The sequence below is a fragment of the Stigmatopora nigra genome, chromosome 14 (genome assembly GCF_051989575.1).
Source record: "Stigmatopora nigra isolate UIUO_SnigA chromosome 14, RoL_Snig_1.1, whole genome shotgun sequence".
NCBI lineage: Eukaryota > Metazoa > Chordata > Actinopteri > Syngnathiformes > Syngnathidae > Stigmatopora > Stigmatopora nigra.
The window spans coordinates 12,542,060-12,555,075 of record NC_135521.1 but is presented as its reverse complement, the minus strand read 5'-3'; the positions used below and the strand labels follow the sequence as shown (position 1 = coordinate 12,555,075).

The 13,016-nt window shown below is 36.4% G+C and overlaps 1 protein-coding gene across 9 annotated transcripts in view; it reads left to right on the top strand.

Moving 5' to 3' along the window:
- dlg3 (discs, large homolog 3 (Drosophila)) overlaps positions 1-13,016 on the top strand; it is a 124,748-nt gene that overhangs the window by 107,812 nt on the left and 3,920 nt on the right. For 6 of the 9 annotated variants that reach the window (XM_077733081.1, XM_077733080.1, XM_077733079.1 and 3 more), the window contains 7 exons: positions 1,562-1,676; positions 2,833-3,009; positions 3,735-3,810; positions 5,725-5,827; positions 9,500-9,541; positions 9,704-9,754; positions 11,484-11,585. In XM_077733081.1, the coding sequence (XP_077589207.1) occupies positions 1,562-1,676; positions 2,833-3,009; positions 3,735-3,810; positions 5,725-5,827; positions 9,500-9,541; positions 9,704-9,754; positions 11,484-11,585 (666 nt within the window). Of the gene's footprint in view, positions 1-1,561; positions 1,677-2,832; positions 3,010-3,734; positions 3,811-5,724; positions 5,828-6,083; positions 6,130-9,499; positions 9,542-9,703; positions 9,755-11,483; positions 11,586-13,016 lie in introns of all 9 variants that reach the window. The other 3 variants (XM_077733082.1, XM_077733084.1, XM_077733083.1) reach the window with 1 other exon arrangement.

Below are 13,016 nucleotides of genomic sequence, written 5' to 3'. Positions count from 1 at the left end.
TTTGGGTGTTTGCTTTTTCCAGGCTACTTGTATGCTACATCAGGACAAGCTGGACAGAGCTGTGCTGAAATTGTTCACAACTGTTTATGACAAAGTGTTCGTTCCATTGACGGCAATAGGTGTCCGTCCATCCATTTTTGGAAGTTATTTTCCTCTTTACTGTCTCACAAGCAGGGTGGCCCACCTTTGCTGATCCCACTTGCTTGTTTAGAACCAAAAGACAATTGTTGGGATGTGTTTTACAAATTAAAGATTAGATTTACACAGTTAGGGAAGGTGAAGAAATTCAATCACTCGTCTATTAGGATCCGTCAGCCGTTTCTGGCCACCATTAAAAAAAATGCAACTTTACATTGCACGAATTGGACAAACGTAGCGAGAGAATCTTAACATACACACACACCCATCCATAAATCACGCTATATAAGGATTATTAGATCACCGCCAAGGTTCGAAGCCTTGCCACCACTTTGGAATGGAGAACATTGCTACCATCTTGGTGTGCATCAATTGTTTACGCCTTTCTCAACTCGATACAAAATGAAAACACCTGTTTTGTGGCATAATTGGTGAAAAGTGACGGTGCAAACAATCATATGTAAAGTATGCAAAAAAGGAATGTATGATATATACAGAAGCAGGAGTATGCCTTTTAGGAAAAAGTAAGGAAAACTGATGGTCAATTTCAAAAGAAAGGCTGACGAATTGTACCTATTTAAGCAATGTTTGGTTGTTGTTTTTGTAGAATATTGTAAACCAAAGTGAAAATATGACGAAAATAAACTCGCACTGTAGCGGTGCTGTTGCGTAGTTCCTGCAACTAAGTTCAAGCGGAAATGACTGAGCGGAAGCACTCCAGTGTGGTTTCCGGGTGCACACGCCCATGCACACGCACACATCCATCCTTATATCACGTTTTATAAGGATTTGATATGCACTTTGTGCATATATATCAGGGGTCGGGAACCTTTTTGACGAAGAAAGCCACAAACAATTCATGTTTTCCAATGTTATTTCTTTTGAGCCATACTACGGATTTAAAAGTCAAAATACATACATGTAAACGAGTGCCTTTTTAATGTTTTTTTTGTAATTTCACCACTTTTAAAGTGGAAAAAAATGAATATTTTTTTTAAAGATTCTTATGCTGTTGCCAATCAATGCGGATGTATTCCAGAGTACAGCGAAAAAATGAAGATTAAAGCATTTCCAGATGTAGTATCTCGGTTCTGTCACCAGCGGTTTCCATATTTTGGCTCACAGGTTAGCAAAGAGCCAAATAGACTCATCAAAAGAGCCACATGTAGCTCTCGAGCCAAAGGTTCTCTACCCCTGATATATAAGGATGTTTTATAACTCCCGTCACGACAGAAAAAAAAGTTTTCCGGGGAACACCTAGAAACTCAAAAAATGTATAAGTTGACCGGTATGAGACTGTCCTGGAATAGTTCGACTAACATTGGTTTCTATTATTTTATATTAAGTTCATTTTGTCTTATAGTTATCTGTTTGTTATAAACTAACTAGTCCAAACATAAATGTTGGTTTCTATTGTTTTTAGAGTACAGCCGGTTTGAGTCGAAGATCCACGACCTGAGGGAGCAGATGATGAACAGCAGCATGAGCTCGGGATCCGGATCACTGCGCACCAGTGAGAAACGCTCCCTCTATGTCAGGTAAAGAAAGATATAAGTTACAACATGAACTCCTTGGCTGCTAGTGTCAGTGATGGATGTTTAATCAAATTTGACTGGTAAGGGACTGGCAGTGACAGAATCCTAGCTCAAATAGATTGGTAGTCAATTGTTGTTAACGGTAAGCAAAAACATACAGTAGTTGTTTCATTCATCACTTCCTCCTGTTGATTTTGGGCCATTTTTTTATTCTCCTTTTAATTTTGGAATAATGCCAGGCCATTTCTTGTTCCTATTCATTTTCCAACATCTGTTTATTTAAAATCTCTCTCTTAATTACACGGCATTTTCTTGTCAACCTCTTGTTAATTTGCTATTCGCTTATAATCTTTCCAGTTCACTTCCTGTATATGTTGGGGTATTTTCAAGTCATCTGCAGCTTTGGGTAGGGGTGTGCGATATGTGAAAATTCCTGTCATCATGTTGGCCATTTTGGATTGGATAACTTTATTCATCTCGTATTCGGGAAATTTTGTTGTCCCAGTCGCAAGAAGGCAAGGTTGCAGAAATAGGAATGGCATTTTAGACATCAATAGATATGTAATAAGTTAATAAATACACGAATATATATATAAATAAATAAGCGTGTTGCTGAAATAAATAAGCCAACTATAGACCACTTCTCGGCTTCAGTGTGTTGCATTTCTTATATTAATAATCCAAATTAAAAATGCTGCAATGTCAAAATGCACGCTGAAACTCGCAGGCGGAAGAAGGGACAACAAATAGCGGAAATTTGGGCTATGCTTCTTCAATGCAGAGTGCAACTAAATTCAGCGCTGAAGAACAAGCAGGCCCAATGGAAGTCAAAAATGCATTATCGGGAGAACCCTATAATAACCTAAAAATGAAAAATTAATTCAGCAACAATATTTTTGTCGGCCTTTTTACACATGGTCTTAAAGTTGAATCCTACACCTGTGCTCTTTTTATTCCAGCTCAAATTGTGTTGCTACGTTTTGTAAGTTCAGTTGAAACCTGTAAAGCAGGTACGATTAGAGCGGAATCTTGTGAAATTATGAGACGTAATAGGAATGTCGAATTTTGGTGCATGGTCTTACCAAGTAATTGCACAAAGCACAAAGTTGCATATAAGTTTGAGCCGAACTTCAAATCAAGTTACTTATAACGTTTGCAGAGCTTTGTTCGACTACGACCGGACGAGGGACAGCTGCCTGCCCAGCCAAGGACTGAGCTTCTCTTACGGTGACATTCTCCACGTGATCAACGCGTCCGACGACGAGTGGTGGCAGGCCAGGCTGGCCACGCCTCATGGCGAGAGCGAGCAGATTGGGGTTATTCCCAGCAAGAAAAGGTGAGCAGTGAGTGGAAGATAGCCGTTAATGAATGGTTAAGGTGTTTTTAAAAATCGATTCTACGATATATCGCAATATTACATATCAGAATTTTGCATTGAATCAATGTCCATCTAAATTGATCTTTAACCCATACACTAGTTGACCGCAACAAGGTATAATGCCTTGCAATCTGACAAAATAACTGCACATTTCGGTGTGCTGAGGTAGTAATCATGCCTCACTTAATTCATTCATTTATTCATTTTCTGTACTCCTTTTCCTCACAAGGGGAGTGGGGTTCTTGGAGCCTTACCCAGCCAAGTAGATGGTGGAGACACCCTGAATTGCTAATAATTTGACCTACCGTTAAAATAACTTCATTATTGAGTGATATACATCCTTTAAGATGTTTTCCCCCGTATTTAGAATCCTGCATTTAAACAGGTTTGAACTAGAGCTGTTTGGTCTTAACACTGAGAAAATGTTAAAATGAAAGCCATATGTTGTTCAAACATAAAACAAAAACATGTTTACATTTGTGCTGAATGAATTATCAGAATTAAATTAATATAAATGCACTTTTGTCCCTTCTTTTGTTTTCTAATGTGATATACCTAAACCGCAATAATTGTTTTAGTAGTATTCGATCCAATCAAATCGTGACATGAATTGTATTGACATTCATTAGGCTAGACTTACCACTAATTAAAAGGAGTTCCAATGGTGACATTTTTTTTTCTAGAGTGGAGAAGAAGGAGCGAGCCAGGTTAAAAACGGTCAAGTTCCATGCCCGGACAGGCATGATTGAGTCCAACAGGGTAAGTAGACCAAAAGGGAGCTTTGAAATTAACACCATACATGCAACACATGACAGGCAGTTTTGACCCTGGCACTATGTTAGTTATGTTAGTTAGGGCAGCCACAATAAATTGACTAATTGATTCTCTAATTCATTGATAACTAGTTTAATCAAATTGTAACGTTAACCTTGGTGGTCCAAAACATTTTTTAATAGTTTTTGTTCCAAATTTTCACAATTACGAAAAATATAACAGCATACACGTATTCTGTGTTTATTTTTAAACTAAACATGTATTCAGCTATGAGGGTAAAAAAGTAAATATTCCCATTTACTTTTTTAGAAACCTTTTTTTTCATTTCTGTTTACACTTTACAATCAAAACAAAAAGTGAAAATAGTTGAATCTATTTCTTTTGTCAAATTGTATTTATTTCAAGAAATATACATATTAAAAAAATGTTACCAGTCAATAATTTATTTTTAATTTAAATTCAGAGCAAATGTCTCTCCTTTTATTTACTTTTTTTTTATTGGGAAAAAATGTAAACATTTTTAATTAAACATTTTGAAATACATTATTTTAGAAAAAGTGAAAATTTCCAAACCGCTTAGCCTCAAGGACCCCCCTTTCTTTGGAGGGCAAACCGAATATCATTCTAGTCCTTGAGGTAAGCAGATTCAATACATTAATACAAACACTTACAAAATCTCAGGATACTAAGTCCATATTTCACCTATAAGCCTTTTTTTGTAAATCAAATTTTACATTGTTCCAATCTTGTGTCAAGTCAAACTTTTACTTAAGTGGGTATCTAGGTGGTACTTAAAATATCCCAAAAGTGGTGGTCGGCCGTTTGGTCGCCGTTCATTTGGTTGCCGCTCTTTTGGTCCCCGTTGGTCGCTGTTAGGTTTAGGGTTAAGGTTAGGGTTTATCTAAGTACATTTGACAACCATAAAGACGACCAAAAGACCAGTGACCAAAAGACCTGCGACCAAACGTCCAGTAACTCCCAAAAGTAGATATTTGTGCCAAAACAATACATTTTCAACAACTGAGACAATATTGTGCTGCCATGACAAGCAAATTAATCCAATATGGGAAAATAAGTCTAATTCAGACAATACTAAAAAAATAATAGAATTATGCATATGCCTGAAGAGTTAAATTGCTCTCAAGTGAAAATATATGAAGAATCTGTTTAAAATAACACTAATATAAGAATATAACAAATGCCAATTGCATAGAAAGAATAATTGCAGATTTGAATTCTATGGCTAAAGTATGGAGAAAATCAGTTATATAAAATAAAAAAAGTTAAATAAATTCATACAATAGAAAATGGAAAGAAATTATATTAAAGAGATATTTGTAAACATCTACGTGCACGACAATCATACGTTTACCTTGTTCTATAATGTTTCTTTTTCAGCAAATAGTTATTGATTCCAAAACACATTTAAAGGCCAGAGTAATAGAACAGTAAATTAAACTAGATTTAACTCATTGAAATATGAATCAAATCAATAAGAAAATATATTTTTACTTTTCTCCTCTTTCTTAACACAAGTGCAGGGATGTTATTTTTGTAGCGGTTGATGTCTAGGATGGCTATTTTGATAACGAACATGCATACATTAAGGACCGTACATGTATGTTGAAAGTTGTATAATCCTGATAATTGTGAATGGTATGGTATTTTTTTTCTCGTGTTTACAGAAATACATGGCTCATTTCCACCTGTGACACGCTTGCCATTTGTCTTTTTTTTTTATAAGTTTGCCAAACATTCCATGTTCTTGTTTTGCATGCATGTTGAGGACCGTCACTGAAATCCATTCTGTTTTTGTTTGTTTGTTATTTTGTGTGTGTGTGTTTGGGTTTGCCCTGTCATCCTCCCGCCGACCCCGCCTCTTCTCCCACGCCCACAAAGCATCCAGTCAAAGTAAAGCGCAAAAAAAGCTTCAACCTGTCACGCAAGTTCCCGTTTTACAAGAGCAAGGAGAATATTGTGCACGACTTGGTGGAGTCTGAACGTGAGTATCAGCTGTGTGACGTTCACTGTCCCGCAAAAAAAAAAAAATCAAGCTGATAGGGGCGGGGCTTCATCCTTTCTTTTCCTTCTGTCTGACTTGAGTTCTGTCTTTTCATCAGCCATTCTCCCTTTCTTGTGCCGGCGTAAAGCCACTTCGGCACGCCTCTTCCTGTCTGACCAGGCTATCACTAACTTCTTCCTGTCTGCTCTTTTCTTGTCTTTGTCTGTTCTCTGCTCTCACCTGTTGGGACACCTAGGACTTCCCAGGGTTAAGCGATGACTTTTATGGATCAAAGAGTTTGAGTAAGTGTCGCTTGTGGTCGTCCCCCGAGCACCCCCAAAGGGGAAAAAGAAAAGTTTGCATGCGCCTCCTAAACCACGCGGCCTAGCTCACCTTTGGTGCCACCCGCGTCGTTGTCGGGGTTTCCTCGGAAGGGTAGTTGTGTCTCCCGATTTAGAGCAGTTTAACAAATCTTTTTGAGCAGAGGCATAATTTTTGCTTTGTATCAATCTCAAGGCACCATCACCTGTACATCTTAAAATGTTAAACTCTTTTGGCTCTATTAATGATATAGAATCAAACACAAAAAAGTTCTTTCAATATTACATTTTTCACTCCAACCAAAAGTCAGGTCAGTGGATTCCAAGCAATTTCCGGTTCACGTAATACAGTAATCCCTCGCTACTTCGCGCTTCAGCTATTGCGGACTCAGAGCTTCGCGGATTTTTTTCAGGAAAAAAATATATAAAAAATGTAAAGATATTAGGTTGAAATTATAAATTACATCATCTTACAAGAGGTGGAAACAAAATATTCAATAAGAATTAGTAATTGCATCAAAGAAATGGTCAATAACATGGTGAGAGTTCAGGAATCGCATTGATGACGTCATGGCTCATCTTCACTGCCCAAAAAAAACAATGTTCACAACTCCCAATAACGATGTTTCTTATGTGCAAAAAAACTGCAGAAGATCCTCCATACGGACTACTATGATGTTTTTGCTTGGTGGTGCTTTTGTGCACGTGTTACACGTTTCTTTAAGCATTTTTGAACGCGCACCCCTACTTCGCTGAAATGCACTCATTGTAGGGGGTCCCGGTCCCCATTAACTGCGATAAGCGAGGGAACACTGTATTAAAATATAACAATTTGAGTCTAATATTTGTCCAACCAATAACCCCCCAGCTACCAGTATGACTTAATTTTTCTAAAATTGGGCGAAAAATAATTTTGTGTCCACACAAGCGATGAAGCTGAAGATGAAGCCTGTGAAACCAAACAACTTCCAATCTAGTATCGCAGGGGTGTCCTAAAAATCTACCTGGGGCCACCTGCTGCCCAGGAGATTATTACAAAATATCATTGATTGACAAACCCCTCCCACCCTCAAAAAATGAATCTTAAATACAGCCACAGCTTTAACACTAGTTGGAGGTAGTCACTTAAATGCTGACTACGTTATTTCTTATATTTATCAATGCAGGCTACTGTGTAGAATTTATTGCCTTTTCTGCAGGTACTGGACATTTTCTCTTTATTTTCATAGTTGTTTAAATATATACATTACTAATTTCAAGCGATTAAAACTTTTAATCATAATTAGTCACATGCAGTTCATAGTTATCATCCGATTAATGTAATCACCCATGATTTAAATGCAAAAACTATTATGTTGCACTTTTTTTCATAATTTGGCTGGCAATGTGACAAATTCTCAAGCGATCCTTTTATTTCTCTTTGAGCACGACAGCCTGTTCTGTTGGGTTTTGGTGGGGTGCGGGTACTAGTAAACTGTAAAACTGGTACGTTATCAGAAGCTTCTTAAGCCATTTTATTCCTCCATTTTATTATTGTTACTTTAACGTGTTTTTTTTTCTAAAAATATCTTTAAAAAATGGCCTTCCAAAAGTATAATATATACTAAAATGTCACTTAGTCCAAAAAATACTATATATATTTTACATTATCCTCGGAATAATTTATTTGGCGGTGGCCCTTAACTGATTCACTGCCATTGACCGTTCATTCATTCATCAGCTAACTACGGGCATCAGGCGGGGTCACCCTGAATTGGTGGCCAGCCAATCGCAGGAAACAACCATTCACATTCACACCCATAGCCAGGGGCAATTTAGCATGATTGTCCGTCTAGGGCACCGGTGTCAGAGTGGCGGCCCAGGGGCCAACTCTGGCCCCCCGCATCATTTTGTGCGGCCCAGAAAGTAAATAAAAATTAAATTAAAATGAAGTATAGATGTATATTAAAGTTCCAGATTTTTTTTCTCCCTTTTAAATCAAGAATTGTATTTTTTAATCAATTATTTCTGTTTTTAGTTTAGAAATCCTTTTGTAAAATTTACAAATATATATAAAATCTAAAATTACATTGTTTTGGATCTTTAAAAAACTGAATATTCACGTCTTTTATTACATTTCTTTTAATCCATTTAAAAAAAAATTCAAAATATTATATCTAAAATGGTCCGGCCCACAAGAAACCGAGTTGACGTTAATGCGGCCCGCGAACCAACCAGAGTCTGACACCCTTGGTCGAGGGAGTATTCTCATATTTTTCGTAGTTTTTACTTTTTCATGAAGTGTAAAAAGATTTAATTTTTAATTTAAATTTGTCAGTTATTTCTTTTTATTTTAAACATTATTATTCATAATAAAGGGCAAAAAAATATTAATTTGGATTTCTAGATTAGTGGTGAAAAAAATATATATTTTAATGTAAATAAATGTAAATGTAATTTTTTCCAGCATAAAAATCCATTTGCTTAACTTCATTCACAAAAACATTTAACTGCCACTAAATTAAGTTTTTGCAACCGCAACTTTTTTGTCAAAGTAAATTTGTTTGTAAACCAAATGTTTGTAAAGCTAATTTTTTGGGAATCAAATATTACTCAACTGATTTAGCAACTAACCTTTTTTAACTTTTTTAGCCATTGCTTTTGGGAGGAACTCATTTTTGCAACAATATTTTGTTACTGAATTTTGCCAACCAAAAAATGCAACTAAAATGTTTTTTAATTTTTTAGGTGAGGTTGGCTGCAAAATGTACATGTTTATGGTATTACATTTTCTTCTTTAAAAAGACCACTTTTATAACCAACTAAGAAGGTATTTAAAAAAAAATAATAATTTTACTTTTGGAAACTTGAAAAAACCCTGTTAATTTTTGCATTTTGTGAACATTTTTTTTGCCATAAATTGTTTCCCACCTGCTTTTTTTCAACAGAATTTATTTGCTGAGAACGCCGTGTTAGATAGTACTCAAACTTTGATGGCAGCGATTTACTTGTATGTGAACACGGGATAATCCTTCAATACTTAAAAAAGATATTTAACTACCTAGTCTTGAGTTTTCATTTGAGAAGTCCACGCTAGAATGGTTGCAGAGAAGTTGTGTCAAATTAAGCAACGCATTGGTTTTATTGTATTGCCGAGCATGTTCCGAGTAGGGCCGCGTCTCATTCAATAAAATGGCCATAGGACACAATTGATTTCCCGTCACCCTTTGGTATAATTATGACCTGCTCTCTGTTAAAGCCTCTTTTCCCCCCCCTCTCCTCATCAAGTTACATGCCAAACGTACATTTCACTGCGGCTTGTTTTTGTGTTTTTCCTGTTTAGCCGCAAAATTTTTTTGCTCTTTTATTTCAGAATGCTTGACGTCCAACACGAGCGACAGCGAAAGCAGTTCAAGTGAGTCCTTCCGCCGTCTGGAAATTAAAGCACAGAACGGATAACCAGCCGAGCATGCCATCTGTCCCGCAAGGAACAACCGCATTCGGACTCGCAGCTTGAGATCGGCCATCTGATGACTTCATTTATCTTGGTTTTTTTTGTGTTTATTCATTATCACAGAGGGCCAGGAAGACACAATCCTCTCCTATGAGCCAGTCATACGGCAAGAAAGTAAGTCCATTTCAAATTTCTTTTTCATGATATCAATTTGCTACTAGTAAGGTTGGTGTAAATTTTGAACCATAAAATAGTTGACTACAATTTGAACTATCCAAATTCAATTTAAATTGAACTCATTTGTTGACACTGATAATGATAGCCAACCTGTCAAGAGTATCCTCTTATTGTTTTTCCCTTTGCCTTTTCCCGACCGACTCTTTGTACCTCCTGGCTTGCCGTTGTGCTCGTGCGGCTGCGCGTGATTCAAAATGAGTTCTGGTTTTGTCTATTTAAACCCCACTGATTATGTCATTGTCGGATCGTCTGCCAAAATTCCCTTGTCATGTATCCATATTACCTCGTTCCTCGATTCTCCGTGTTTTCCCTAGTCCGGTTTGGTTTTGTTTACCAAGTCTTTGTTATTTTGTAAGATTCTGCCTAAATTATTCAAGTTTTGGTTAAGGACACTATTTCCCTCGTCCTCGCCTGCTTCCCCATACCTGTCAACCTCGAACCATTTGTGATCTTACCAAATTTTGTTTTCGCCCTTACATATATGTATAAATACATGGAAAATCTTACCACTTTACTTTTTTGTAAAAAATCACGAACAACAAGTAGAAAATGTATGTTTATGTGTTTATTGCTTTCAAAGTTGCTTTGAAAGTAAACATAAACAAGGGAACAGGAAACGGAAATCACATGGTGAAAGTGTTACAAAACGAAATGTTTATCATGATCTTTTTTTTTTAGCCAATCAGAGGCGCCGGTACATATATCACTTGGCAGACATGCGTTTCCGGGAAGAAACAATGGCGGATGGTGAAAAATGGCTAGAAAGTGCCTTAATTTATTTTTTTTTCTCAAAATCACCGTTTAGCGTACCATTTTCATGTGTACAGCGTACCAATATAAAAATGGGCTTTCAGTTGTACCAATTACGGCGAGAACGTACCAGTTGACAGGTATGCTTCCCCACCATTGGGTCCTAATTCTTCGTACCTCGCCTCAACGTATTTATTCTAAAACAACAGAAATAAATCAACAGAAATATAATCCATCAAATTTTGGATTTCTGGCTCCAATCAATCATTACCAACCATTTCAGTCCAAATCTATTGCTTTCATTGGCAGCCAGTGAATTGATTTATTCTAAATTAATATTCTTAATGTATGAATTTAATTTTAAGGCATTTGTCGAGTTGGATAATGACTTTCGGGTAGGGTTTTATTTTACGACTGAATTCTTCAAAACATTTATTTTATTTTGGTGATTCAATTTTTATTTCCCATTAAATTGATGAATAAAATCTGTATAACATTCATCGTCATTTGAATATTAATTTTTCATTTCTTAGCATCAAATTTTAGTTGCAAAAAGTTTGTTTGCGACTGTTTTTGGTGATTCGTTTTTTCGGGATTTTGATATTAAATAAAATCTGTCAGAAATTCATATAAAATTTGTGTTATCGAAATTTTGTGGAAAACACAAAAACTTCAGTCACTTCAATCATTTTCCCCGAAATTGCCACAAAATCCAATTGCAAGAAATTCAGTTGGACGTGAAAAATCATTTTTTTATGACAGACTAATTATGCAACTAAATTTCAGTGCTAAAGATTAAATTAAAAATGTATATTCAAAATCCAATTTATTTAGCTGATTTATCTCCGTACTGGTCGTTAGCCTGTTAGAATCATCTATCATCCATATTTGACAATGACGTTTTTGTTTCCCTCAGTCCACTACACAAGACCCGTGATCATTCTAGGCCCCATGAAGGACCGTGTCAACGACGACCTCATCTCCGAGTTCCCCCACAAGTTCGGCTCCTGCGTACCTCGTAAGTCCAGCCGAATTCATGCGCCAATGCACAAACTGTTTTTCTTGGAAAATGTTCTACTTACGCGAAATGTCCTACTGGATGCAAATTTCACAGGCAAAGCAGTACAGTGTACTGGCACCCTACTTTGGTTTAGATTAGGGGTGTCTCCTTTTGGTCTGCGGGCCGAATACAGCTTAATTTGAGATCAAGCGGGCCGGACCAGTAAACTCATTGCAAAATTACATAGAACTAACAATGAGCCCACTTTTTTCCTTTGTATTAGTCACTAATACTAATAATTAGTGCAAAGAATGAGTCAATTATCAAAATGTTTATTAAAAGAATTTTCCTTTTACATTATGAACAAGAGAATAACATAAGAACATAAATAAATGTCAATTCATGTTGTCAGCACGTATTAAAACACTGCGTCCCCTGGCGGATAATACAAGAACTACAAATTTTAAAGAAAATTCAATTTTTTTTTATACAATGCAGCTTTCTTCCCAAACCACCAGATGGGCCGCATGCGGCCCGCGGGCCGTATGTTTGACACCCCTGGTTTAGATACTTAAAGAAAAAATGTGTGAAAAAATACCTAAATACTTGCATGTTGTATTATCAAACGATTGTGGTATAAATGCATTATGTGACATGTGGTCAATAGATCGACATCCTGCTTTAAAACTACCGCAAGAAAAGCCATTGTTAAAAATCTGTGACACTAAAGTGAACGTTAAAACTATTCAGCAAACGGAAAAAGAAATAGGAAGTTTGTTGCAAGATGTTCTATGTCAATAATCGCACAATAAATAAGAGGTCAGTAATTTTTCTGGCCAAAATTAATCGCCATTTGTGCTGCATGCACTCTCCCCATGTGCGTGTTAAAACATCATACATTGATTGCATATGTGACCACAGTTCCGTTCACAGGTGTTTAATGGTAACTAACACTGTAAAACTAAAGTTCAGACATACAAAATATGAAATCAGATCTATATTAAACTTTGTACAGCGTTGGCATTGAGGCTAATGGAAAACGCCCGTCTGTAGTTGTGCTAACCGCTATCAACAAATAGCTGTTTTCTCCAAAAGGCAATCTTCACGGTTAAAATGTAACACTCCAAACATATGAAAGAAAACTTGGCTGTTTTTTTAATTTTTGAAGGAAAAAAACATTTTAAACTCATTCACATGCATGAGGAAAATGCTGAAGTGCACTTTTTTTTTACCCACTGTCAAGGTTACATTTAGCAGCCAACTGGGCACGCTTCTGGTGAATACTAAAAATTTTAATGCACGTCACAATCGACTTGCAGATAGATGTCTGCACTTACATATTTCGGATACGAAACAATAACTTTCAAAAGACATCCATTCTGAAAGATGCGGTTGGCAATTTTTTTTTATAGTAGTTTGCTTTTTATTTAGATAAAATCCGCACTCTTG